The following is a 27367-nucleotide window of genomic DNA, read 5'->3' as shown; positions in this document are numbered from 1 at the left end:
TTCTTTTTTGCCTTATGACTTTGAAAACCAGCCTACATTAATGCTAACATGGCTAAAGTTTGCTAATTTGCTTCATTACATTAAAATATTTAATTAATTAGAATTTATTATTACTAATTATAAATTTTATTTGAATCAATTAATTAAGTTTTAAAATTACAAGAACTAATTAAAATAACGAATTAAATATACAATAAAATAAAATATTATTGAATACTTCTAATTAAATAATTAATTACACTAATTTTGGTTACCAATTCAAAATAAAATTACAAATCAAAATATAAGGTGGCAAAAAGAAAGTTCTGTATTGAATATTATTATTTATGAGTATAAACCATGCTGAGAATATATTATTCCGTAAACTTTATAAGAATGCGTTATTCCATAAACCTATATCAAATAAGGGTATCATAAATCTTTGCCCGTTTCTATCTCCAAATCCTTCGTATGAACCATGCCTAAGAGTACATAATTTCGTAAACCTTATATCAAATAAGAGTATAACAAATCTTTGCCCGTTTCTATCTCCAAATCCTTTGTACGAACGAGCCACTAACGAGTAAATAGAAACTAAATTCAAATCTTAAAAGTTAAAAAAAAAAAAAACCCTTTATTTTAACAATTTAAGGACGAAATAGAAACTTTTGGATGATAAAAAATGTATTTTACTCGTAATAAATAGATAAATAAAAGTGGGAGAAACTTGGGAGGAAATTGGACTCTATATATCTTGGGCTGTATACAAATAAATCCACAATAATGCTGCAAAGGGCACAAATGAAGCAACATTTTTGTAACTCATAAGGAATGTGCAAAACAAAATTGCATCACAGAATAAAGAAAAGAGGACCTCTTGATATACTGCACAGTCCCCCCAAGTAGTTGATCATCAGATGAACGCCAGCTTATATATGATTATGTTATCAAACATTCTCTGTTGCATCTCTTCCCGACTCTTGGCCACTTCTGGCTGCAGCCAATCTCTCAGCTGCCAGTCTTTCTTCCAAAGCTCTAGCTCCCCTTTCTCTGCAACCAGTAGAATTTTCAGTTTTTATGAGCATTACACACATTTCGTTTATGTTTTATACCATTCTTTACTATTCTTTACACTTAAACTTATGAGTCAGAAGAGAAATGTTAGCAAATACTACCTCCGTCGAGATGCCTCAATGGGGTCTGAACCGGGCAGCGGGGCACCTGCAGCAGTATAGTCCTCGGAATCGTTAGAGGATTCAGATCTTCCACAAAGCAGACGATGAAATATTGATGAAACTGGATCAATGACTGGCCTGCACAGGAACATCAAGAGTCATAGTACGCTATGGACTATGGAGAGAGAGAACACAGAATATTCCTGAAAACATGCGCAGAGAAGCTTAAAAAAGTAGAAAAAAGAACTTCAAGATAAACAGAATACCGTAGGAGCTCAGGGAAGAATGAAGAGAATGCAAAATCATCACTTGGATCGCCTTTCAGTTTTGTTTCAGGTTTCCTCTGCCAGTATCTCAGATAAATCCAGCTGATGTATGTTCCAAATATTATTGTTGGAAGATACGTTGCTGCCCCTGTTGTCCAACAGCTTACAGCAATGGATACTAATACAGCTAGAGATGGCAACCACTGCATGAAGTTTCAAGCAAAGCCCAAAAGAGCGTTCAAGAAAAACTCTGATAAAAACCATTCAAAATTTGGAAATGGCTATCTACATTTTTCATACCTTAGTTCTCAGTTTCAATAATGGCAACTCTTGATCAGGTATGATTTGTTTGATTCCAACCAAGAACCCAGCTAGAATCCCATAGAAACCAGATACAGGCAGATAACTGAGACCGAAAAAAAATATGTAAACAAGATGTATGGAAAGACCGAGAGGCGTAAAATGAAACATGTTTAAAGAGGAGTTGATAAAGGGAGACTGTAAAATACTTATATGGAATGAATCAGACAAAAAATGGCTTAAATGAAAATCCATGATGCGCTATCAGCTAAAGACATGTACACGAGTATGCCTAAAAAGAGCCCTTGATGCACGAGGACTCGGTAGCACTTACAGATAACTTTCCTCCTGTGTAATATAGTATAGGGCAATTGCTGTGATAAAGACACATAAAGAAGTTATAAAATTGACTACAAAGATGAATTTCAAAAATTCTCTAGAGCCCCAGATGGGTTCAAGCAGCTTCCCAACAAAAAGGAGACCAACTGTGCTGACAATAACCTGCAATATATGGCCCTCGGTGAGTCTAACTTCCAGTGAAGATTGAACAAAAAATAGTGAGATATGTTCAAATTATGATTCTGTAAAGGGAAACAAAATAGTGTATGACAACGTGAGTGCATACCCCATATACTGTCTGTTCAACATAACCAGCAGTTATGAGATTCCAAGCAAAAGGAATAGTCCTACAAAATAGAAGTTCAAAGGAATGAATGACCCAACCATTTATTGTTTACACATTTTCCATGTAAATTTAACTACTCAAAACTTGGTCAGATACCTGCCTTCCCTGAATTTAATCGATTCCTACACTACAGAGGAAATATTCCCAACATCACACAAATAAAATAAAATAATGAATTAAACTGGGCACAAATTTCTACATTTTGATCAATAGTTTTATTGTTGTAGTTGAGAGTGAGAGATTCAATATGGTCTTAGCTTGATAATTCTATATATAAGCAGTGAAAAACATCGATAGAATACTGAAAGATAATGACAATTTTGGTATTTTGATGAATAGATGATCCAATAGAATGACAATGACTCATGATTTGCAGTTGATCGAGCTTTCATATCTTTACTACCATTGCATCAGTCATCCTTGTTTTCCCTAAATTAATGGCCCTTCACCTCTTCGGTAAATGATATATTTCTCCATTTTGATTTTTGTAGTAAATTATGGATTACCAGAAGATGGCTAGTAAAAGATTGAGGTCATATTGCAGTTTCAGCTCTTCATTGAGTAGTCGAGTTAGAACGGAAGACTCGTATTTGCTAACAAAAATATTCAGATGGAGAAGTTTTCTGAAAAAGATGTTTATATTTTACCTCTTGCAGGCCCAGGAGTGTAAACATTTAGACTGTGGGATCATTTTTGCATACTTTTACTCGGATCATTTATATATAAAATGATATACTCTAGTGCAGAGGATATCATTCTCTACATTTCTACTCTTATTAATAATCTTTCTTCCTATCAGGAAACTAAAATATTGTAGTTAAATAACTAAAGCCAATTCAGAATAATAAGGGATTCACATTTCACACTCGTGTTAATAACTCAGATTGTGTAGCAGTGAAAACATCAGATTAAAAAAATGAAAGAGTTCTAGACATCAAAGCAGTAAACTTAGGCCTCTGGAACGCAACCCTTGGAATCCTAAAGCAGTAGATCATGTAGCTGTTGGGAACCACGACTCTCTACAATGATATGATATTGTTCACTTTGAGCATAAGCTCTCATGACTTTTCTTTTAGTTTCTCCAAAATGCCTCATATCAATGGAGATAGTGTTCCTTACTTATAAACCCGTGATCTTCCTCCTAATTAGCTAGCGTGGGACTACTTCTTTCAATAATCCACAACAGTAGCCTCTCAAAATGTTTGTTGCAACTTCTTATCAACATAAACGTTTTATCTGAAGAAGGGTAAACCGCTACTTGGATGTTATGGCCAATAAATTGAATAGAGGAATCAACAGAGTCATTGCATTTTACAATTACGACCAAATTTCCATGGATGGAAACTAAACTATTGACTAACTTCCATCAATCCCACAGGACACAAGACAAGCCTCTGGATCACTATGTTCAATTCAAAACATGTAACATATACCTGCCCACCTGAAATCCTAGCAGATACAAGAATTCAATAATTTTTCATCTGTGATCACAAGATTCTTGATTTTTTCCTGACTAAATTTCGACTCGAGAAAACAAAGACATTTCTAACCGGTAACCTACAGGCATTACTGCAAGAACGTACGCATCAGCTTTGCACAGTTATCACTACCACTAATCCAAAGACTAAGTTCTCCAAACAAGATACCTGGCTGGAATAAGAGCGAGATAACTAACAACCGCAGGAAAAACCTGAACCAAGATATGCCCGCCAACCAGCACCACAGCTAAGCCCTTGCATAGCTTCGTGAATCCAGTAAACAAGCCAGGCCCCTATCCAATTACAAAACGAATTACACAAAACAACAAAACATCATTAGAAACGTCGCCGAATTTCGATAAAATGTCAAGATCTAGCATACACGTTCCGAGATAGAAAAGACGAACTGCGAGATCTGAATGCGACTGATCGACCGCCAATTTGGAGAAGATTAAAACAAACAATTGTAACGGAGCTTACCCCCGGGACTGCTGGAGTACTCATAGGCAGAGACGGTGGATAGTGACCGTTGAATTAGACCGTGGACGACGGTGATCGGAGTTGTGTGCTAAAAATGGACTGTTTTGCTTCGCGGGAGACTTTTGGGTTACAGAGGAGGTGGGTCTTGGCTCGAGCTTCGAAGATCGTAACGTGAAAGAGTTGGGTATTGGGTGCGGTGAGGCGTACAGTATTATGCTGCACCCCGCGCGGATAATCCAGATCATGAATACTTCTGATTACGGTTTGTTTGACCATGATTTGATTGCGGGGAACTCACGTCATGAATGTTGCATGATGAAAGTCCCACATCGGTCAATTTAGGGAATGATCATGGGTTTATAATCAAATAATACTCTCTCCATCGGTATGAAATCTTTTGGGAAAATCCAAAGCAAAGCCACGAGAGCTTATGTTCAAAGTGGACAATAGATGGGTGATCAGTAAATCATCAAATGTCGAACAAATGACTTCAAAAGAAAGGGAGTTGAGCCTCCTCGAAGGCATAGTCATAGATGACTGAGACTCTGAGGGGAGGTGTTGGATGATGAAAGAGTCCTATATCCCCTAACTGAGTTTAGATGACTGAGATTTCGAGGGGAAGTCCCATATCCCCTAATTGAGTTGAGCCTCCTCGGAGGCATAGTCAAAGATGACTGAGTTTGCACATTAGACCTTCATCTAACATAAAATTACACTAAATACCCTAAATTATTTCAAACGTGAATGGTTCACTCCACTCAAGTTGGTCGAGTTGAAAATCGAATCGGTCAATATTTTGAGTTAGTCTATATATACTCATAACCCCAAATCTAATCAATTAGACTGAAAATGATTCCTTCTCTTTCGTAAGCGTTGGGCATGCGGTCGTAGCGTTGAGAGTACCTATTAATAGAAGAAGGACTCTAATCGATCACGAACTAAGACGTGCCGACTATCTCGAGTCAATAGGACCTAACTACAATCAAGGTGATTTTATATAACTACATGCTTGCATGGAAGGAACTCCTGCTCATCGATGTCTTGGAGAAATAGCTCGATAATTTTTTTACGAATTAAAATTTAAATATTCATTTAGTTATTTTATTTACAAAATTCGAGGGTCAAAATGGACATTTGATAGGATACAATGCCACGTGGTCTAAAATTTATCACAGCTAAAAAAAATCTAAAATTTATCACTGGAATCTCTGAATGGAAGAAGCTCGACCACGGAATTCCAAGATCCCAACCCAACTGGATATTCCACGTCAGCAAAGAAAATGGATTGAGAAGTTCCAGCTGGCCCAATGAGATCACAAAACCAACCCATACTTAGCCAATGAAAGGCAATCTTCAGATTCCCCAATCTTTGTCTTGCAAGTGTTTTTAGTCTCCTTCTCCCCCCCTTCATCTTCCGCCATTCCCACTCTCTCTTCGATCTCTGCCACTGTTTTTCAATGGCTTCCAACACCTTGATGAGCTTCGGCATTGCCACCACCGCCTTCCCCTCCGTCCTCTCCTCCTCCAAGTCTAAATTCGCCACCGGTGTCCCGATTTCCGGCGTCTCCGTTAATGCTTCCTCTCGATTTTCCATGTCCGCTGACTGGATGCCTGGCCAGCCCCGCCCGCCGTACCTTGACGGCTCTGCCCCCGGGTATTGAAATTTGAAATGTTCTTTTTATTTCGCAAAATCTGGTGGTTCTTTTTTTTGTTGATGTGGGATGATTGCCCTCTAGATGTTTGATGAAATGCCTGAGTCACGACTGTCTTTTGGGTTCTGTGAATTGTCCTTGATTTGTTGAAATTGTTAGAGAATGTGAATCCATGTTTGAATTTACCGTTACTTAGTTCTTGAGATGTGTGGTTGTGTTCAACAGTGATTTTGGCTTTGACCCTCTTCGGCTGGGAGAAGTGCCAGAGAATCTCGAGAGATTCAAGGAGTCTGAGCTAATTCACTGCAGATGGGCCATGCTTGCTGTTGTAAGTTTTCCAAATCCAGTTGCTTGATTCTGAGATTATGGGGCTGTTCTTTTTCTCCACTGATGATGAATTTTCATACTCTTTGTTCTGTTTTTCAGCCAGGGATGTTGGTACCTGAGGCGTTGGGATTGGGCAACTGGGTGAAAGCTCAGGAATGGGCAGCTATTCCAGGAGGTCAAGCTACCTACCTGGGGCAGCCAGTTCCATGGGGAACTTTGCCAACCATTTTGGTCATTGAGTTCCTTGCCATTGCCTTTGTAGAGCACCAACGCAGCATGGAGAAAGACCCTGAGAAGAAGAAGTACCCTGGAGGTGCTTTTGACCCATTGGGCTACTCCAAAAACCCTGAAAAGTTGAAGGAATACAAAGTCAAGGAGATCAAAAATGGTGAGGCCTTTCATTTCCACTAGAACTTGAAGCACTCTGTTAGGAAAGAACGTGAAAAGTGACTATTTTTTTTTTTTTTTGTAGGTCGGTTGGCGTTGTTGGCTTTTGTTGGGTTCTGTGTGCAACAATCGGCATACCCAGGAACAGGGCCACTCGAGAACTTGGCTACACACTTGGCTGACCCATGGCACAACAACATTGGCGACATCATCATCCCCAGAACGATTTCCCCTTGAATTTTGTCTTAAATCATACCAAATGTAATTAAATTTCTCCCTGTCCTGAATCTGAACTCGATGGTTTTCCCTCCCTTTGCGGCTTTGAATGTGCTGTGTATCTTGATATTGCCCCTCATTTCAGTGCATCAAGTTACCATTGGAGGAAAAACGAAGCATCATTTAGCATAAGACTCCATTATTAGTTTTATTCACCACTAGTTCGCCCTTACCTATTTCTGCTCGAGCCTCTCCTTCACCTCCTAAACTCAGCACCTATTTGTTTAAGTCTCTCTATCATTTAAACCGGGCTCTTGAAATAATCTCCACACACCCTTCTGTCTCGAATGCTCAGCTAAAACGTCAAACCAAAAATCATAACTAATTGGGCTAGTCATTGCAAGCCTGTAAGACACAATGGTGGACTTCGGCCCAATCTGATTAACAAGCAGATGGTGGTGTGAGCCCAATAGATCATTACCGTCCATTGGGCTAAAGGCCCATAAACCTGGACAAGAAAGCCCAAATAAATAGGCCCATTGAATGATGAAAATTGACTAAATTAAATACGTAGAAAATAGGTAGAAGTTTCATATATATATATATATATATATATTACTATAAAAATAAAATAAAATAAAATAAAAAAAGGAGTGGAAGTAGTGAGGGTAATGATGCTAGGGTTGCATGCACAAGGGGAAAGCTGGAGTTTCACGTTCTTTAATAAAATGTGAAAGAAAAAGAGAATAATAAGGTACCCTTTCCTCTGCTCCACCTTTTCTGTTCCTCTCCTCTCCTCTAGGGTTTTTCAAATCCTTCTCAAATTTTTTTTTCTTCTTTTAAATTAGTAAATTAATTTTATATCAAAACCTACGACTCGTTTACGAGCGGGTTTTGTTTGAAGGAGGGCAAAACCGGAAATAAAAATAATCCAAGTACTAAATAGACACGAACCTTAAAGACAAGAGAATAAACTCACTTACAAATATATATAGATACCTAGTCACTTCTCGTTAACACCAACACTACAGTTACAACTCATAACAANAAATATATATAGATACCTAGTCACTTCTCGTTAACACCAGCACTACAGTTACAACTCATAACAACACCAAAACATCAAAATTTGCAACTAGTTCTCGAACGGCGGAGTTTCCTGGTTATTTTATTCACAAACCCCATTTAGGTTCCGTTTGAATTAGGACAAAACTTGAAATGTACATAACATCAACACTAGAGTTATAACTCATAACGACACTAAAACATGAAAATTTGCAGCTCGTTCTCGAGCGGGGGAGTTTCTTGTTTATTTTATTCACAAACCCCATTTAGGTTTTGTTTGAATTAGGACAAAACCTGAAATATACATAACACTAACACTAGAGTTATAACTCATAACGACACGAAAACATGAAATTTGCAGCTCGTTCTCGAGTAGGGGAGTTTCCTGGTTATTTTATTCACAAACCCCATTTAGGTTCCATTTAAATTAGGACAAAACCAGAAATATACATAACACTAACAATAGAGTTATAACTCAAAACAACACTAAAACATGAAAATTTGTAGCTCGTTCTCGAGCGAGGGAGTTCTCTAGTTATTTTATTCACAAACCCCATTTAAGTTTTGGCCCGAACACTAAGAGTAGAGCTATAACTCATAACGACACGAAAACATGAATTATAGATGGTTCGGGAGTATTTTATTAAGAAAGGGCATTTGGGTTTTGTGCAAAAATTGATGGGAAAAGAATAAAAGAAAGGAATGTGGGGAATATTTAATGTTGGTTGGCATGAAAAGGAGAGATAAGGAGTGTGGATATTTGGGAAAAGTGAAAGAGAGTTAAAAAGAATGGGGAGGTTGGAGTAGAATCTAACCTTGAGCACACATTTTGGGTACAAACAACAAACACAAGGGGGACAAAAAATTTGATCACTTTGGCACAAAACCAAGTAAAGGGCAGCTTCAGATGAACCCCAATATCATTAAATTATCTGACACCAGGATTCCCCCCACACTTTTCTTTTCTTTTACACCACTCCACGACCCGACCCGACTCTATCGGTCTTACTCTCGTTAAAAACGGTGTTTGTGTTGTGATAATAGGAGCGTGACTTACTGGTTGTGGGTTGTGTCCTTCGTCTGTGTCTTCTTGTTTTTTGTGCTAATTTGTGATTTACATCGATAGATTATAAGATATATACTTATATTGTGTTTTCTTTTCAAGGGCTTTTCCTCAAGGTTTTAAAACGTGTCTACTATGGAGAGGAACTAGCTTTACTACGATCAGTGTCTCGCACCGTCCGGTGTCTGCTGGTGGATGCTGGAAGAACTCAAATAGACAATATCAACGATGAGTTTGAGTTGTTACAAATGGTATCTGAGCCAAATACTGGCTCAAGGGGTGGATGGTAAGATATCACCTTCGTTGGATAGGAGAACCAAACATTTTAAAACCTTAAACAAGCCAAACCAAACATTTTAAAACCTTAAACAAGCCAAAAAATAATAATATCGGGGAGTGGTAGGCTTGAACTTACGAGTTTTTTTTTTTAATTCTAATTTTTTATTAATTTAAAAAATGAAAGGTTAAAACATTGTATTTATCCTTAAAATTATAAGAAACAAATTATTGATTTTAAAAACATTCTTATAATCGAGAAACATGTGATTTGATAGATAGTTGACTTTATTCACTCATGCACTAATTATTTTTTCAATGAAAACTATACCAAAAATTTAAAATTAAATGACGTAATTTTTGGTTGACATATGTGAGCTGATTAACACATATATCGATCCGAAGTTCGAATCTCCCAGTTTACCCTACCTCAACTGATTAACCTATCATTGATCAAGAGGCCATGTAACAGCCCGAGACCATTACTAGCAGATATTGTTCACTTTGACCCGTTACGTATCACCGTCAGTTTCATGATTTTAAAACGCCTATATTAGAGAGATGTTCCCACACTCATATAAGAAATACTTCATTCCCCTTTACCAACCAATGTCGGATTTCACAAAACGCCTCTACTAGGGACAGATTTCTACACCCTTATAAAAAATGCTTCATTATCTAACAAAACCTATCTATTAAGAACACGTTTCCAAATCTTTATAAGGAATATTGTGGGATACGTTTTTTTCAAACTAAAAAAATTTATAATTAAAGAAAAAAAAAGTCAAAAAAGGAAAAAAAAATAAATAATAATAATAATAATAATAATAATGAGAGGGATGGAGAGGTAAATTGGACAAATTAGATGAACATGAGGATAAAGGAATTTAAAGTAAATGATGAGTGTAGGGACCAATACCAATATTTTCCCTCCCTTTCCTTTATAGTCAAATGACCTTTTTGTCCTAAAACAATTCAAAAGGCACGAAGTGGCCATTTCCAAACCCAAATAAAGACACAAACCTTAAGTGCAATTAGGTGAAGTGGGGTTGGATTAGTTATCTTAATTACCCCTAAATATAATAATTATTCAACTAAACCCCCACATCATTTTTTTTAAATTTATAACCACCGACCATTATCTAAATTACCGAGTTTAAAATTCTCTCACGTGTATTCCAGTCCCACCTACCGTTCAAAACCCACAAACAAATCACGTTTATAAACCCATAATCATTCCATAAATTAGCTGATGTGGAACTTTCATCATCCAACACCTCCTCTCGAACAAACTACGCCTCCCCTTAATCGAGGCTTCCATAAATTAGCTGATGTGGAACTTTCATCATCCAACACCTCCTCTCGAACAAACTACGCCTCCCCTTAATCGAGGCTCTATACCATGTTAGACGAACACAACTCTCCAGAATGGTATGATATTGTCTACTTTGAGCATAATCTCTCGTGACTTTGCTTTGGGCTTCCCTAAAAGGCCTCATACCAGTGGAAAGAATACTCTTTGTTTATAAGCCAATGTGGAACGTTCATCATCCAACACCTCCCTTCGAACAAAGTATGCCTCCCCTTAATCGAGGCTCGACTTCTTTGGAATCTTAGCCATGTTTAGGGCATGACTCTAATACCATGTTAGACGAACACGACTCTCCACAATGATATGATATTGTTCATTTTAAGCATAATCTCTCCTAGCTTTGCTTTGGGCTTCCCCAAAAGACCTCGTACCAATGGAGAAAGTATTCTTTGTTTATAAACCCACGATCATTCCCTAAATTAGCCGATGTGGGACTTTCATCATCCAACGCTCGCGCGCGTGTATATATATATATATATATATATATATAATATGTTATTTTCTTTATTATTATTATTTAAAATTAAAAAAAAAAAAATAAAAAAAGGAAAAAGGAAGGAAGGGGAGGAATCCATATGTTTCCAAACACTTGCAGACAAAATGAGTTTCAGAATAGAAAAGTAAGGTTTGCTTTATGAGGCAGAAAAGGAGATTTCAAACACCATAAGCCATAGCTTGGGGAATTGAGTGCTTACCCTCTAAACCATTTTTTGTTCTTTATATTAACACGGCAAAACCAGCAGGTGCCTTACTGCAAAATTCCCACACCCCATGCTTTCTTCTTTTTTATTGCAATTCACCCCTCCAACTTTCCCATATTTACCATTTTCACCCCAACTTTTCCCTTTTATTTCCAAATTTCCTTTTCAATCTCCTTATATATCCCATCCTTTTCCTCCCTTCTTCCCATTCACTCACCCTCTCCATTCCTTCCTGATATATGCTTTCATATATCAAATCTGCCTGGCTCCCTGTATGCCATTTGTAGAGCGCTCACCGTCTTACCCGATGACCTCCGTAGATGGCGTATGAGGAGCCAAGCATATTCCGTGTAGATCGGGATTCAAATCTTTTATCTTTAACATCACAACTTATCCCCTCTTTTGTTTTTTAACTCATCTATGTCTTATTCAGCTCAGCTATGCTCTAAATTGGTAATTCTCGAACAAACCCTTTTCAATGCTCGTGCCCTTTTCTTATTGCAGCTACCCGAAAAACCCTAATTTCAAATACCTCCGTAAATGGCTTATGAGGAGCCAAGCATATTCCGTGTAGATCGGGATTCAAATCTTTTATCTTTAACATCACAACTTACCCCCTCTTTTGTTTTTTAACTCATATATGTCTTATTCAGCTCAGCTATGCTCTAAATTGGTAATTCTCGAACTAACCCTTTTCAATGCTCGTGCCCTTTTCTTATTGCAGCTACCCGAAAAACCCTAATTTCAAACATTGGCATTGAAGAGGTATTTTTCTTCTTCTTCTTCTTCAAATTTAGGGTTTTTTTTTTGTCCCTTGTGATGTGATGTTTTTTTGCAGAGGGAATATCACAGATTCACAGACACAATACGTCTTTTATTTTAGGGTTTTCATCATTTCCCTTAAATTTAGGGTTCTTGTTTGGAAATCACTGTTTGGCAACGGTTTAAAATGTATCCATGTTCGGGATTTGTTCTTAGCATTAACCAGGTTATGTATATTGATATAAAATCTTCATTTATTTGCATGGTTGTCACATGGATCGATTCATATCTTTCATTTCCATAACCCAAAACCATATTATAAAATTATATGTAATCTTTCATTCTACCTTATAATTTGCAATGTACTTCTTTCATCATGATGTCCTTGAATCTATAGCTTATTATATATACTTATTATATAGTTTTAATGAATGAAAATTAAACATTGTGAAATATATTTAGATCTCATGTATACAAATGTATAATAGCAAGCGACCGAAGATCTGATGGGATGAAATCTGATCGTGTGGTGATGGGTTGTTCAATATGAAGAGAGTAAGATAGATCTGGCCACAGAGGATCCAAATATATATATATTTGAATGGGAAAGAATCTACGTGGAAAGAGCTTGAGGATTCTCTCATAGCTAGGGTTATTTGGATAGCATCTTAGCCTAATGGCTAGCTATATTCTACTACATGTAGTGTAATAATCAAACATTTATCTCAATAAATCCTTTTTTTTTTCGTTCGTTTTCCGTAATTGTTAGCACGTTTTCGAGCTCTCGCTTTGCTGATTTGTATATACAGTGTTCGAGATATAGGTAGGAATGAAGTGATTGTTCTCGTTTTGAACTCAACTGCTGTTTAAAAACTTAGCATGTTCTCGAGCTCTCGATTTTTCAATTTTGTGTATACAATGTTCGAGGTATAGGTAGGGATGAAGTGATTGTTCTCGTTTAGAACTTAATTGTTGTTTAAAAAGTTAGCACATCCTCGAGCTCTCGATTTACCGATTTATGTATGCGACATTCGAGTTATAGGTAGGGATTAAGTGATTATTCTCGACGAGATTAGTATAAGGTAAACCCTAATATTGAAGGAAAAGGATAATTAAGATTAATTAGGGTAATTAATAGGAGAATGTGGTTAAAAAAAGAAGAGGTGGGGACCACAAGCTGAGGTGTCGGGCTGTGATTGGTTGGAAAATGGAAGGAAGGGAATAATGTTAGGGTTTCAAAGGCCAAGTGCAGGTCAAAAGAAGGACACTTTAGTTAAAGAGATGAAAGAATCAAATTATAAATCTTTATTTTTATCTTTAATAATCCAATATTTCTCTTTTTCTTTTCTTTTTTATATTTTTTTAATTGTATTTATTAATTCTCGTCTTAATATTTATACTGTTTTTGTCAATAATTACATCAAAGTTATTACGACACGTTCCGTTTTATGAAATTGACCAAAGTCGTTGACTTTTGAAAGACGATTGATCGACCTCTAAGGGAGATATATAAAATTTGTTTGATTTTAAACTTTAATATAATATTGTGATATATTAATAAATTATAATAATTCTCAATAATAACTAATTTCGGGCTTATATTGTCTGCACGAAATTGATGATTGAATAAATTTATAAGGACTCACGAGTTTTGATTGAATCCTAGAACCTAGATTGTTGCAGAAACTTGTGTTTATTATAATTAACCGAGCACACATAAGAAAAAAGCAATTCTTGACTTGCACAACCCTAATGAGTGATCTCGAGTTTTTAATCTCTTGACTTACATGACCCTAACGAGCGATCTCGAGTTTTTAATCTCTCGACTTACACAACCCTATTGAGTGACCTCAAGCTTTTAATCTCTTGACTTACACAATCCTATTGAGCAATTTCGACGTTTTAATATCTTGACTTATACAACCCTGATGAACGATCTCGAATTTTTAATCTCTTGACTTTCACGACCCTAACGAACGATCTGAACTTTAACCTATATATATATATATATATATATATATATATATGATATTGTGGAGAAAGAATGGGTTTGTTCCAATCATTCATATGGCATAAATCCAAAAGTATAGCTTTCAAATCTCCTCCCCAAAAAAAGGACTTGAAATTAAAATTAAAATTGAAATGAAATAAAATGATTTCCTCTTTTATTTTGAACCCAAAATTAAAGCTGCATGCGACATAATTTGACTCATGTCAATCTTCTTTTTTTCACATCAATCATATGCAATTATATAATTTCATCACCTTTTAAACCCCTCAATTTTTTGTGCCTATANAAAAAAAAAAAAAAAATCAAGTCGTGATTTCCATTAAAGATATCCATTTAACTTGCGAGACTGAAGCCCTACATAAGATGAAAAATTCCCGTTTCAATAGGATAATGAAAGAGGGAGCAGAGAGAATGATTCTTGCATACTGTGTGTAACAACCCAAGTCAACTAGTAGCAGAGATTGTCTGCTTTGACTTTTACACCCTTATAAGAAATGTTTCGTTTTTTCCTTTTCGACTGAAGTGGGACCTAACACTGTGTGTGTAAAATCCTCGAAGTGGATAATGTGTATATGGAGTTACAGTTTGAGATTCTCGGTGGAGAACGTTTTCGTGAACCCTAAGTTGCCACGTTGGATAATCTCTCACAATATTTTCTTTAACATCATGCTAATTATGACCAAGACAAGTGAATTTACAAGTTTGACATTATGAATCAAATATTAATAAGAATGGTAAAATTAAATATATATATATATATATATATATATATATATATATATATATATAAAATAAAATGGGGAGGTAAAAATTGAAGAAAAATAATTATATAAAAAAATCCAAAAAGGGAGAGAGAAATAAAAGCTGCATCTACACCGCATGCGACATTATTTGAGACAACATTTAACCTAAAAAAACCCGACATTATTTGGCACACGTCTTTCTTTCCCCTTTTTTTTCACATCAATCATATTTTTCATAATTTCTCGCATGCCTCTCTCTCTCTATCATTTTTCCCTAACCCTAAATTTCATCAAATCTTCTATATAAATAATATATATATATATATATATATATATATATGTCGAAAATTATTGGGAGTCTGAGTCATATTAGTTAATTTGATGAAGATCATAGGTTTATAAGTGAGAAATACTGTCTCTACGAGACCTTTTGGTGGAGTCCAATGCAAAGCCATGAGATCTTATGGACAATATCATACTAGTGTGGAGAGTCGTGATTCCTAACATGGTATCAAAGTCATGCTCTAAACTTACTCATGTCAATAGAATCCTCAGATATCGAACAAAGAATTGTGAGCCTCGAAGTTTTAGTCAAAAGTGACTATAGTATCAAACAAAAGGTGTACTTTGTTCGAGGGCTCCACAGAAAGGAGTCGAGTATCCTTTTTAAACTTTCCCTTCCGGACTTTCTCTCAAGGTTTTAAAATGAGTCTACTAGAAAGAGGTTTCCACAGCCTTGTAAGGGATGCTTCGTTACAATCCACCCTCTTGTGGCTCAACATCCTTACTGGCACACCGCTCGGTGTCTGTCTCTATACCATTTGTAACAACTAAATCCCACCATTAGTGGATAACATCCTATTTAGGCTTTCCCTCAAAGTTTTAAAACGCGTTTATTAGGGGGATATTTTCACGTCCTTGTAAGGAATGTTTTGTTCATCTTTCTAACCAATGTGAGATCTCACAGACATTCTCTTGCAACAGGACTTGTCTTGTCTCGAAGTGTTTCTAAGAGTTAAGACTATCCCCACAGACCAACACGAGTTATTTCAACATGTTTTGTCCTCATTCACATGTTTAATAAAAAAAAGTTTTAACACGTCACTCAACATAAAATTACTCTAAACAAAACCAATTAAATTTGTAAATTTCTACAATTGAGTAATTATCATTTTTAAAAAAAATATTTATTAACTATAAGAGATATCGGTTAATTCATGTATATTATTTAATAAAAATTACGTGTTCGTGAGATAGATAGGTCGAATAAATTAAAATAATGGAAAGCATAATTCAAGGTTATAGACGTGAACCTTTACCTTTTATTTTATTTTATCTTTTTAGTTAAATATTAATTCTACGATAATGATGGGATATAGAAAAGTAGTATTATTATTTTTAATTAATTATGTATAAAATAAAATTTATTGTAATATTTGATGACGTGTATGATTTGACAACAAAATTGCTTGCTGTGAAGAAATAATTTTCAAAAGTTACAAATAACTTTAATATTAATAAATTTAAATTGATTTAATTGTGAATATATTTACGTTAATTGAAAATTTTTCTCTCTCTATATATAGCACATTTGAGGCCCACAAGAAGCCCAATTTGATAGTTTTCATGGCCCAACACATAGGCCCAAAGAGATAATTCAAAGCCCATTTAAGAACCTTGGGCCTAAAAACTAAAAAGCCATTACGTTCAAAGCCCAATCTAGAACGGCAAGAGAAACGACATGTCGTTTCAACGGTCAAACTTGTCGAATGCCACCGAAAGGCCACCAACCAAATTCAGAGCCCGCCTTCTTCAACCGCCCGCCACAAGGCTCACCAAACACAGAAGCAGAGAGAGAGCAGTGGGAAATTGTGGGGTAGGTAAGGAGTGGTGGGTTGGTACTGATTTTTCTATATCTTAACAAAATTGCCCACAGAATTGCTTCATTTCAAATCTCAATTTCCACCTTCTTGTCAACCCTTCCTCCTCTTCTTCCATGGCCGCCTCTCTCTCGTCTAAAACATTTCTTGGTTCTTCCAGAACCGATGGCTTCTCTGGATTCGGCTCTCGTTCTTCAGATCTCTCGAAGCTCTCCTTTTCGGCTGTTAAAATCTCAGTCGGAACTCGAAACGCGAAGAAGCTCCGTAAGTTTGCTTTATCTTTTTCTGTTTTTCTTCAGTATGTTGAATGTTTGGATGGATAGGGGGATTTTGTTTGCTAATTGATTTTAGTTGTTACTGTATAGAGAAGAAAACTGTAGGAAATTGTTGAATGAACGATTTGGTTGCTTGATTTAGGTTTTACCGAGTTGTTTTTGTTCATCTGGTTATACTTATATCTCGGGCTTGAATTAAGCTCATCTGGGAGCTGTGTTGAAGTTCTTTTTGTGGTGCATATGATGTATAATAGTTTTTAAGAATGTTATGATCGGAGTAGTTGACAAGAGTTGAATTGGGGGGATTTTTGAAATCTAGTATTCTTACATTTTGGTGGGTTAATCACAGAGATAAAGGCTGCTGGAAGTACATTTGGAAATTACTTTCGTGTTACAACCTATGGAGAATCTCATGGAGGAGGAGTTGGGTGTGTGATTGATGGATGTCCTCCACGCTTGCCGATTTCGGAAGCTGATTTGCAAGTGGAACTTGACAGAAGGTACTTGCGAGGAACCTCGTGATATTTTCGTCTCGAACATTCGTCAATGGATGCAATGAATTCATGTAGTTAAGAGTTTCTTTTTATCAGCATTAACTTGTAGATTATCTGTAAATATCCAGGAGACCAGGTCAGAGTAGAATTACCACTCCAAGAAAGGAGACTGATACATGTCGGATACTTTCAGGAGTCACTAATGGTATAGCTTTTCTGAGAATTTTCTACGCTCTAATTCTCTCAATCGTTCCTTTTTGAATGAATTATTAATGATTTTTCAATTCCAGGACTAACTACTGGAACACCAATTCATATCTTTGTACCAAATACCGATCAGAGAGGACATGTAAGTTGCTTAGTTTGTTTTGATAAAATTTTTAAATAAGAAAGTTTCTTTTCTCTTTTATTTTTCTTGATTGACCATACCGATCCACTTACCGATAATCCTAATGATCATATTCAAAATAAACGCATGTAGGTTGAAATTGAATCTGCAGCCCGTGCATTCTTTTCACCCACATTGTGAATGATTTAGTGCATTAGAAGATTTGATCTTTTATGGTAAAAACAACAAATTTTCAGTCTTCCTTCATTTTTTTTGAGACAACCCAAGCCCCACGCNATGGTAAAAACAACAAATTTTCAGTCTTCCTTCATTTTTTTGAGACAACCCAAGCCCCCCACCGCTAGTAGATATTGTCCTCTTTGGGCTTCCCCTCAAGGTTTTTAAAATGTGTCTGGTAGGGAGAGATTTCTACACCCTTATAAAGAATGTTTCGTTCTCCTCCCCAATCAATTTGGGATCCCACAATCCACTCCCCTTCGAGGCCCAGCGTTCTCGCTGGCGCTCGTTCCCTTCTCCAATCGATGTGGGACACCCCAATCCACCCCCTTCGTGACATTTTTTGTTCTTTTGGTTTGAGAGTCTCACAATGCAAGTGTAAAGTGTAGTGCACATGATGGTTTTATGATGAATATAGTGTATGGATTTTATTTATTCATGGTTCTCATTTATATTTAGCATAATCTCTGCATGTAATTGTTCATGAAGAACCTAGCCATATGTTTGCTTTATTCCTGATTATGTTAGTATTGTAGATCTAATAGCTTTGTCATTTGATTTCAGGATTATAGTGAAATGTCAATAGCGTATAGACCTTCACATGCTGATGCCACTTACGACATGAAATATGGCATTCGAGCTGTTGAGGTAATTCCTTTTGTTTTGTACAACAACAGCATTTTGATACTGGTATTATGTTTAGTAATATTATATATGCCCTTCATGTTTCTTTTGTAGGGTGGTGGTAGATCTTCAGCCAGGGAAACCATTGGAAGGGTTGCCGCTGGAGCTCTCGGTAAGATAATTCTGAAGCGCCTAGCAGGAACTGAGGTGTGTCCATACTTCAACTTAGGAGTGAAATCTATGTTCCTTTTCATTATTGTCATTCGTTTTGTGCTGAGTTATTATCCACAATATCTATATCATAATGTGTATCCATAGTTTGATTGGGCTTTCTATTTCTCAATCTAGCTGTGGCTTATCTCCTGAATGCCCGATTTGTTATTGTCATGTCTTTAGGTACATGCTTATGTATCTCAAGTCTACAAGGTTGTCCTGCCAGAGGGTGTGGTTGATCATGAAACTTTGTCAATGGAGCAGGTAAGCTAGATATGCAGAGAGTTAATAGGCTTGTACATCGCCTATGATTTATAAGTACGAACCCAATAGTTATTTCTATGGACTACAGATCGACAGCAACATAGTCAGGTGCCCAGATCCTGAATATGCTGAGAAAATGATTGCTGCCATTGATGCTGTCCGTGTGAAGGGAGAATCGGTTGGTGGTGTTGTCACATGCGTTGTGAAGAACTGTCCACCTGTACGTCTCCCTCTCTCTCTCTTTTCTAACGACACGGTAGGCTTGCGAATATCATACTGAATGTCTAGCAACCTCACTTTCAGGGGCTTGGCTCACCAGTGTTTGACAAACTTGAAGCTGAGTTTGCTAAATCTCTACTGTCCTTACCCGCATCAAAGGGCTTTGAGATCGGCAGTGGGTTTGCAGGTTGATATCTACTCGAGCTCGTTGGAGCATTATAGTATTGTATTGATTACATTTAAGCTATTGGTTATAGAATTAGTTCACGCTTTGCAGTTGCTGTAGTTCTGTTCTTCCTTTTTACTCAATACTCAAAAGTTTGAAACTATAAATCTTTGCAGGCACCTTTTTAACTGGCAGCGAACATAATGATCCATTCTATATAGATGAAAATGGAAGAATTAGAACAGTTACCAACCGATCTGGTGGAATACAGGTATTTAGTTTTGCCCATATGAAGTGATTAAGATTTGATCAACAAACACGGTGCGTTTTTCCTCCTTCTGTGATTTTGTTCGATACTGAAGACTTGTATTGATGTTCAGGGAGGTATATCTAACGGCGAAATCATAAGCATGAGGGTAGCTTTCAAGCCAACAGCTACCATTGGGGTAAGATGCACTTCTCTATCATAAGTGAAGCCTACACTGCTTCAGTTTACCTTGTTCCTATCTATTTTTTTTGGTGTTTCAATCTCCTTCCATTGCTTTATGCAGAAAAAGCAGAATACAGTGACCAGAGAGAAGGAAGAGGTTGAGCTGATTGCCCGTGGTCGTCATGACCCCTGCGTCGTCCCAAGAGGTACTTCAATGATTTTTAAATATCTATTTGCCCTCTTTTGCAAAAGTGGCTATTCTTTAAAGATATGAAAGAAATGAACTTGAGATTTTGCAGTCTCCACTATCTTATAATTATATTTGACTGCTGATGTCTGTTTTAGTAATCTCTTGTATTTGTATCTTGAGAGATCCCATATCGGTTGGGGAGTAGAACGAAAGATTCTTTATAAGAGTGTGGAAACTTCTCCCTAGCAGACACGTTTTAAAAACTTTGTGGGAAGCTCGAAAGGGAAAATCCAAAGAGGACAAGACCCTAAAGGGGGGGTGGATTGTGAGATCCTATATCGATTGGAGGGAGGAACGAGTGTCAACGAGGACGCTGGGCCTCGAAGATGGGTGGATTGTGAGATCCCACATCGATTGGAGAGGGGAACGAGTACCAGCGAGGATGCTCGACTCTGGGGGGCGGGTGGATTGTGAGATCCCACATCAGTTGGGGAGGAGAACGAAACATTCTTTATAAGAGTGTGGAAACCTCTCCTTAGCAGGCGCATTTTAAAAACCTTGACGGAGGCCGAAAGGAAAAGTCCAAAGAGAACAATATTCGCTAGTGGTGGGCTTGGTGCGGTTACTTGTTCCTAAAATATCACTAGAAAACATATTACCATTAATATATACCGATAGAAATGGAGAATTCTGGCTATAAAACAATTGAATTTGTCTGGTTTAATGACTATGCAGCTGTACCAATGGTTGAAGCTATGGTAAGTCTAGTGCTTGTGGACCAGTTGATGGCTCAACATGGACAATGCAATCTGTTCCCAATCAACTCAGATCTGCAATCACCCATCAAACCGAGATCCGAAGCTTCGAAATCGACCGCTTGAACAAAAGCTATTGTTACACAAACATCCTATAAGCTTTGATCTCAATCTTCAACTTTTTTCTGTACACTTGTGCTCAATTTTTTGTTGTTCTCCCAAAAGCAAGTTAATATGGTAGAGTTGTTTCATGCTTACCCTTGAAATTTATGAGACCTCAAAGTTTTGTAATAAAGGGAATAAATAATTTGAATTGTGATATTGTTTCATCCCCTTTTAAATGCTCTATGCCTCAGTTGTATTATTGGATGACCACGGTCTTTTGACGATAAAATGATANTTTTACCACACTGAATTCTTCAATTTGAAAGCAGATGAAATTTCATGCATTTTTTTTTTCTTTTTTGTTTGATACCTGAAAATGAAGGAGAGGAATTCAAATTTGCTCCCTTTGTGTTTGAATCCCTTTTTCTTGCCAATGTACTTGGGTGTAGAAGAAAAGATTGTCTGTCCTCTGTTGGGCAGGAGTATCCCACACAGATTACCAATCTTTTATACTGTATATATCTTTTGTCCTTTTCAGTTCCTTACTGGCCTCCTCCTCTTCTCCCCTAAACATCCTATTTCCAAAACAACATGTGCCTGTAAAATAACAAAAATTGTGTCAAATACTAATTTTTATGTGTTTATTATCTATCGTTTAGAACTAGTTTGTTAGAAATCACGATTCTCCACAATGGTATGATATTATCCATGCTTTGGGCTTCCCCAAAAAACCTTATACCGATGGAGATAGTATTCCTCACTTATAAACCCATGATCTTTCACTAAATTAACCAATGTAGGACTCACTCTCAATAATCCTTAACATAGTTCTCATGGTTTGGTTGAAATTTGACTAAAAATTTAAACGTTTCCTTAAAGAATTTTTGTTATAACACAGCTCAAGAAAACAAACAAAAGGTTTCTCAAATCAAATGGGTCAATATAATCATGTCAATTCAGGAAAATGGAAGTTACCTGATGCTGTTTCAGAACAGTATTATAAAGCTGTCCTCTTACTCTTGGCACAATTTTTCTTTTTACTTTTCCAAATGGAATTAAGATATAACCTTTTAAAGTTATTTTAGTTGNCTTATGAACGTTATCCTCAGCTCAAAAAAGCTTCACGAGTGATCTAATTGGAGGAGTGGATGCTTTACCTGTCATAATTTCCATCATTATCTAGACATAGGTTGAATTTCCTAGTTGTTTTGCCCTTTGGGGCCCTCCTAAAACAGCCCCTATTACCAAACACAATTAACACAATTTCCACAATGACAATCTAAATTGATAAACAATAAGGGAATATAAGGTAAGGACATTGAGGATAAGCACTTCTTGTCAGTCACCAGATATCTCAAAAGTAGATTCCTTATAGAATATTGGCCAAAGTCATCTTTGGCGACTCACAATTATAATATCATAAAAAAGAAAGCAACAAAACTTGTTGTTAGATGGTTGATTAAAGGAGAGTTTTTAAAATTTTCCTAAAAAACAAAAAGTGGGTTCAAGAATATCATATTGATGGGATTCCTGTAAGTAGGCCTTTTCTAATGAGGATATGGGTTGAGCATGGTGGGTATGACCTTCAATCAAAGGCTTTGTTATCTATAGAAATAGAATCAGAGGAAAGGTAGTCTTATAAACAATGTGTTNGAGTTTAGGTATCTCTCTAATTTTAGTTATACTAACATATTCCATATCTTGGTCAATAGGATTTGATTCCATATTGAATTTCTGAATTTCAATTTATTCGAGATTTTTAGGGTTATCTGGAATTTACCAAACTAATATAATAGTAAACTAAAAATTCCAATCAAGTTCTACAACCGTACAACAACAGTTGGTCCCTCTTTCAATCCCATCCATACTTTCTTGTTGACCTTGACAACTCATTGTTGGTTTCTTTTAACCTCTAGTAGAATTTTTACCAGAAATGGTTACTAATAGATCAAGAGATTAGATGTTTGAATCTACCACGCACGCTACATTTGTAGAAAGTCTTCACAAGAAATTGGTAGATAATCAACTTTACTTTTTATTCTTATATCAGTTATCAGATGACCGTGCCACATTAACTAAAATTTGGGAGTGGTGGTCTAGATTTCTAGTCTTACAATTTGTTTGGTTTTTTTCTTGCATACGTGATATAAGCGACTATAAGAAGGATTCAGCAAACAAGAAGAAAATAAAGTGACAAATTATGAAAAAAGCAGAAGAAAGAGTGAGCTTACTTTTCTTCATTATGAGCGCTCCTTGACACTTTCCTGGGTGGTAGCTTGCTTGAAAGCCACAGTGGGAGCTATTCTGCAGCCCCGCCTCTGATGTTCAAGCACTAATTCTCCAGCAAACCAGTCGAGCTTCTCGGAGTTGGTTTGCTCTGCAAATCGCTTTCCTCCAAAGAGAACAGATTCAACATTCTTCTGCTTAAGGACCTCATCTGCCAATTCAACCAGCATCTTTACATTACCAGCATTGGAATCAGTACTTGAGCTAGGTTCACTCTGGCCTAAGCTTGATCCAAGTGCCTGAAATACCAATAATGACTGGGTTTGAGTATCATATACATTAGAAGTTCTGTCATTCCCCTCGTAACTATTTTGAGTTAAAGCTACAAACAACACTACATGTAATAAAGTATGTCGTTTGAAAATGAAATTATAATCGTATATCATTATCTTCTCATTGGTTAAGACATATATCCTCGATCAAAATGTGAAATATACGAATCTTTCACCCACACCTCCCATTGTTAGAACTCCAGAATAAATGTGCAAGAGGAAGATTAAGAGAATCTTCTCCAATTACAACAGAAAAATGCTCCATATTACAACAAGACCAGAAAACTTCCGCAATTACGGAGAAGGAAGCACAATCACCCATCATATATTTACTTACATAGGCTTTAAGGTCCATTTCTTGGTACATGCATACATGGACCCCGCGATAGTAACAAAGCAAAGAGCAAAGTATCGTTTTGTATTATGCACCGATGGACACTAAACATACTTGTGGTCAGCTTTTTACCAAATCCATGCCCCTTCCCCCCCAGTATCTAGACCCCTACCCGCACGAACAACTATATTTCCTTCTTTTGGGGAAATTTGCAAAAAGATTATTGAAAGGCTAGCTACAAAGCCTGGTTGGGGAATGGACTTGTTTCACATTACTATTCTAGTGGAATCAAACTCCTCTAAAGAAAACTTGGATGGATTATCTACCAGTTTATGCCTTAAAGTGGGGGCTGATTATTTAGAATGAAAGCCAAAACAGAAAATGCCGCAAGTATAATAATCACTATAGGTAGCAAAACGACACAGGTTCCCGTGACCTTTCCGCTTGCAGGAGGGCCAACTCGACCCAATAAACAGCTAAATTTTTTCCCCCCCAAACTCTCACCTAATTCTTTTGATAATTGTTTCTTTTTAAAAAAATTCCCACCATTTTTGCTTACACAATTGAATTTGTAGTTAAATTTTAAAAATAGAATTAAAAAAAATTTGGCTAGAATTTAAAATATCACATTTACGTTAAAAAAAAATTTGTTTAAAGATTTTATATAGTTAATATCAAACGTATTTTTACTAGACATATTCACAAGACATGATAATCAACAAGTCGTATTATCTAATACATTGTCGGGTTGAATTATATATTCTTTTAAGTATCATCAACCTAGAAATAAAGTTTACAATCTAATCTAATTATTCCCGCTAAGAACTTAACTAATTAGACCAAACATTTTATTTGACATAACCTATACACACCTGCTGTAGTGTTTTAATTTAATGACTAACAAACCCACCATCACTACTTTAATGGAACCAAAATATTTAATTATTGAATTATAAAAATGAATTCTTTTTATGCTAATAAAAGGAAATCCAATTTAGACTTTATGGTTAAAATTTATGCATATGTCGTTGTAATTATTATTTTAAAAGAATGTTTTCATTTAAAAATGAGAAGCATGACGAATAAAGAAAAGAAAGTTCTTGGAAATAGGAATAATGTGCAGTTGTGTGCACGTGTCAGATTGTTGTACCTGAATCCTCACGTAATTAGAGCTCTTGGACTGACCGAAGGCCGTGGCGACGGCCTGGTCCACCATGTCGGCCGAGGCCTCACCGGAGATTCGATTCATGGGCCGAATCCACTCCTTCTCCTTCCACCTTTTGACCTGACGGTAATCGCGGCGGGCCTCAAATGGCTGGCCGGTTCCTAAGGACAGAACCAGAAGGTCTTCGACTCCTCGGACGAATGGAAATTCTTGTTTGTTGTGCAGTACGTGCGTGATCGCGGCCGCCGTCGGATTGCTCATTGTCAAACCGCCGTCGATGGCCAGGCAATTGGTTTGGTTGTCGATAGACCTCAATGTTACCGGTTCAAATATTGCCGGTTCGGCCGATGTTGCTCTGCAAACCTCCCAGAGCCGGAAGTTGAAGCTATCCTTTTCTAGGGCATCGGCTCGCGAGAACAAAAATGGCGCCGTTGTTGACAGGTCGTAGCAAGGTACCAGAACTGGTTTCAGAGTATCTTTTAGGGTTAAACTCCGTTCCTTATCTGTGAAAGCCTCTTTCATCGCTTTTTCTAGAGCGGCAGTGGCTAAACTGGCGGAATTTGTACGATTGATTTTGAGCAACCGCCCAAACAAACCTCCACCGGAACTGGAATTCGAACGGTAGAACCGCTGGCCTTGATCGGCCAAGAACCGCCAAGTGTCCTCTGCTTTATACATCGGCCGACTATGGTCTTTCGTTGCGAAAAGCATCGCAGTGAAAATGCCTCCTACACCGGCTCCCGCAGCAACATCGAAATAATCGGCGATTCTGGCGTCAGGATTTCCCGATTTCGTTTTGAGCGCTTGTTCGAGGTAAGCCAGAGCCTTACCTGAGAGAATCCCTCCCATACCTCCGCCATCGATGCTCAGAATGCAAACCTTGCCTCTCTGGTTTCTTATCGACGAAGCGCCACAGCTTTCTTCTAGTCGAGCGTGTTCTTGAGTTGCAGTATCGGATATTGGTTTGCCATCAACAGCGGGAGATATCTGCTTAGGCATCCATAGCTTCTGATCATCGTAGCCAAAGAGAAAATTGCTCTCAAGAATTGAGAAGATTTCATAACTTAGCTTATCGGTATCTATACTTGGCTCCTGCATTTCTTTACGAATTGATTCCACAGTTCAAATCAATCAACAGCCAAGAAATTCGTGCTTCCAGAAGCAAACAAACTAACAACAAGGAAAACAACCTTCCGTATTCAGTTTGCTTTTCAATAAATATTCCAATCTCATTTCTCGCATGTCCAGCCTAACCTCCAAACAACAAAACTCCTCCGTTACGAAACCTCGCCAAACAAAGAAAATTCGTTCTGGCAGCTCAACCAGAACAAGTCAAACACGATTTCAACGTCCAGAAAAACATATTTGACTTCCGCTACAAATCTCCGATTGATAAACACTATAAACTACTCAAGACAAAATCAAAGCAATACAACCGCGAAATTTCGTGAGAATTAAAAGAACACCGAATAAGAAGTCACGTCATCTCGACAAGAATACTCAACCAACCGATTGATCTTTCAAATCATCCCCTAGCACAAACAGGTGTTTCGATTATCAGTATCCAGAACTTGATTGTCCTATCTGAAAATCCACTTTCCTTCGCAACTCCTATAAAAGTAGTAGCAGTAATAAAGAAAGCCGATAGCCCCTTTCTCTGACTTTTTTCACTCCTGAAGAAGATAAGCTATGCGTCTATATCATGATCAATATCATCCATGCACAAAAAGCAAGATTACGAGCAAGAATCAGTGAAATAAATAACAAAAAGGAAAGAAATTAGAAGAAACTGAAATGAAACAGAGACAGAGGAGGACGACGAAGATGGAAGAAGAAACCTGCTGCAGTCGCAGAGGACTGCCCCTTTTCATTTCCACTTGTACAAGAAAACTAATCTCGATGCACGATACGTCGCCGTTTTGGATCATTGTGACTTCAGTTTTTGCCATTGTGGCATGGTCCGATTGAGCATCAACGGTAGCTGTCATGTCTGAGTCATGATCGGACGGTCGAAATCAGTCTTTTCTTGTTTGTCCGTGATGAACGGTAAAATTACAAAAAAGTCCGTTATTTTTTTGTTTTTTGCCCGCGTTTCTTTCTTGCCGTTACGTGTGGGTCCGTTTATCAACTATAAAACCCCGTGGGTGAAGAACAATGGAGTGGATGCGCACTAATTTCTTATTAAGACAATA

General features: G+C 37.0%; 4 protein-coding genes and 1 long non-coding RNA gene across 5 annotated transcripts; 3 read left to right on the top strand and 2 right to left on the bottom strand.

The window, feature by feature from the left end:
* Nucleotides 1-699: 699 nt before the first annotated feature.
* LOC111810436 (rhomboid-like protein 19) lies at nt 700-4525 on the bottom strand. Its single transcript, XM_023697145.1, has 8 exons — nt 4364-4525; nt 4052-4176; nt 2346-2406; nt 2055-2221; nt 1721-1826; nt 1421-1623; nt 1155-1292; nt 700-1029 (listed from the first exon to the last, which is right to left on the bottom strand). Exons 1-8 carry the CDS (start codon nt 4385-4387, stop codon nt 927-929), a joined length of 927 nt encoding a protein of 308 aa, XP_023552913.1. The 5' UTR covers nt 4388-4525; the 3' UTR covers nt 700-926.
* Nucleotides 4526-5756: 1231 nt separating this feature from the next.
* Nucleotides 5757-7160, top strand: LOC111779346 (chlorophyll a-b binding protein 6A, chloroplastic-like). The gene is made up of 4 exons (XM_023659497.1): nt 5757-6017; nt 6241-6343; nt 6442-6730; nt 6815-7160. The coding sequence occupies exons 1-4, from the start codon at nt 5821-5823 to the stop codon at nt 6964-6966; spliced, it is 741 nt and encodes a 246-aa protein (XP_023515265.1). The 5' UTR covers nt 5757-5820; the 3' UTR covers nt 6967-7160.
* A 4359-nt stretch (nt 7161-11519) lies between these two features.
* Nucleotides 11520-13041, top strand: LOC111790724. The gene is made up of 2 exons (XR_002814548.1): nt 11520-12187; nt 12261-13041. It is a non-coding gene; the product is annotated as an uncharacterized LOC111790724 (long non-coding RNA).
* Nucleotides 13042-16757: 3716 nt separating this feature from the next.
* On the top strand, nt 16758-21342 carry LOC111803568 (chorismate synthase, chloroplastic-like). The gene is made up of 13 exons (XM_023688043.1): nt 16758-17082; nt 17443-17593; nt 17716-17792; nt 17878-17936; nt 18717-18800; nt 18891-18983; nt 19173-19253; nt 19342-19473; nt 19557-19659; nt 19815-19909; nt 20019-20084; nt 20190-20274; nt 20994-21342. The coding sequence occupies exons 1-13, from the start codon at nt 16935-16937 to the stop codon at nt 21137-21139; spliced, it is 1320 nt and encodes a 439-aa protein (XP_023543811.1). The 5' UTR covers nt 16758-16934; the 3' UTR covers nt 21140-21342.
* A 299-nt stretch (nt 21343-21641) lies between these two features.
* On the bottom strand, nt 21642-27081 carry LOC111803559 (patatin-like protein 6). Its single transcript, XM_023688031.1, has 4 exons — nt 27014-27081; nt 25161-26870; nt 23350-23643; nt 21642-21715 (listed from the first exon to the last, which is right to left on the bottom strand). The coding sequence occupies exons 2-3, from the start codon at nt 26271-26273 to the stop codon at nt 23359-23361; spliced, it is 1398 nt and encodes a 465-aa protein (XP_023543799.1). The 5' UTR covers nt 26274-26870; nt 27014-27081; the 3' UTR covers nt 21642-21715; nt 23350-23358.
* Between the last annotated feature and the right edge of the window lie 286 nt (nt 27082-27367).

Source organism: Cucurbita pepo, chromosome LG01, assembly GCF_002806865.2.
Source record: "Cucurbita pepo subsp. pepo cultivar mu-cu-16 chromosome LG01, ASM280686v2, whole genome shotgun sequence".
In the NCBI taxonomy this organism is placed as follows: Eukaryota; Viridiplantae; Streptophyta; class Magnoliopsida; order Cucurbitales; family Cucurbitaceae; genus Cucurbita; species Cucurbita pepo.
The sequence above is the reverse complement of the archived record's forward strand: the minus strand, read 5'-3'. Positions and strand labels throughout refer to the sequence as shown.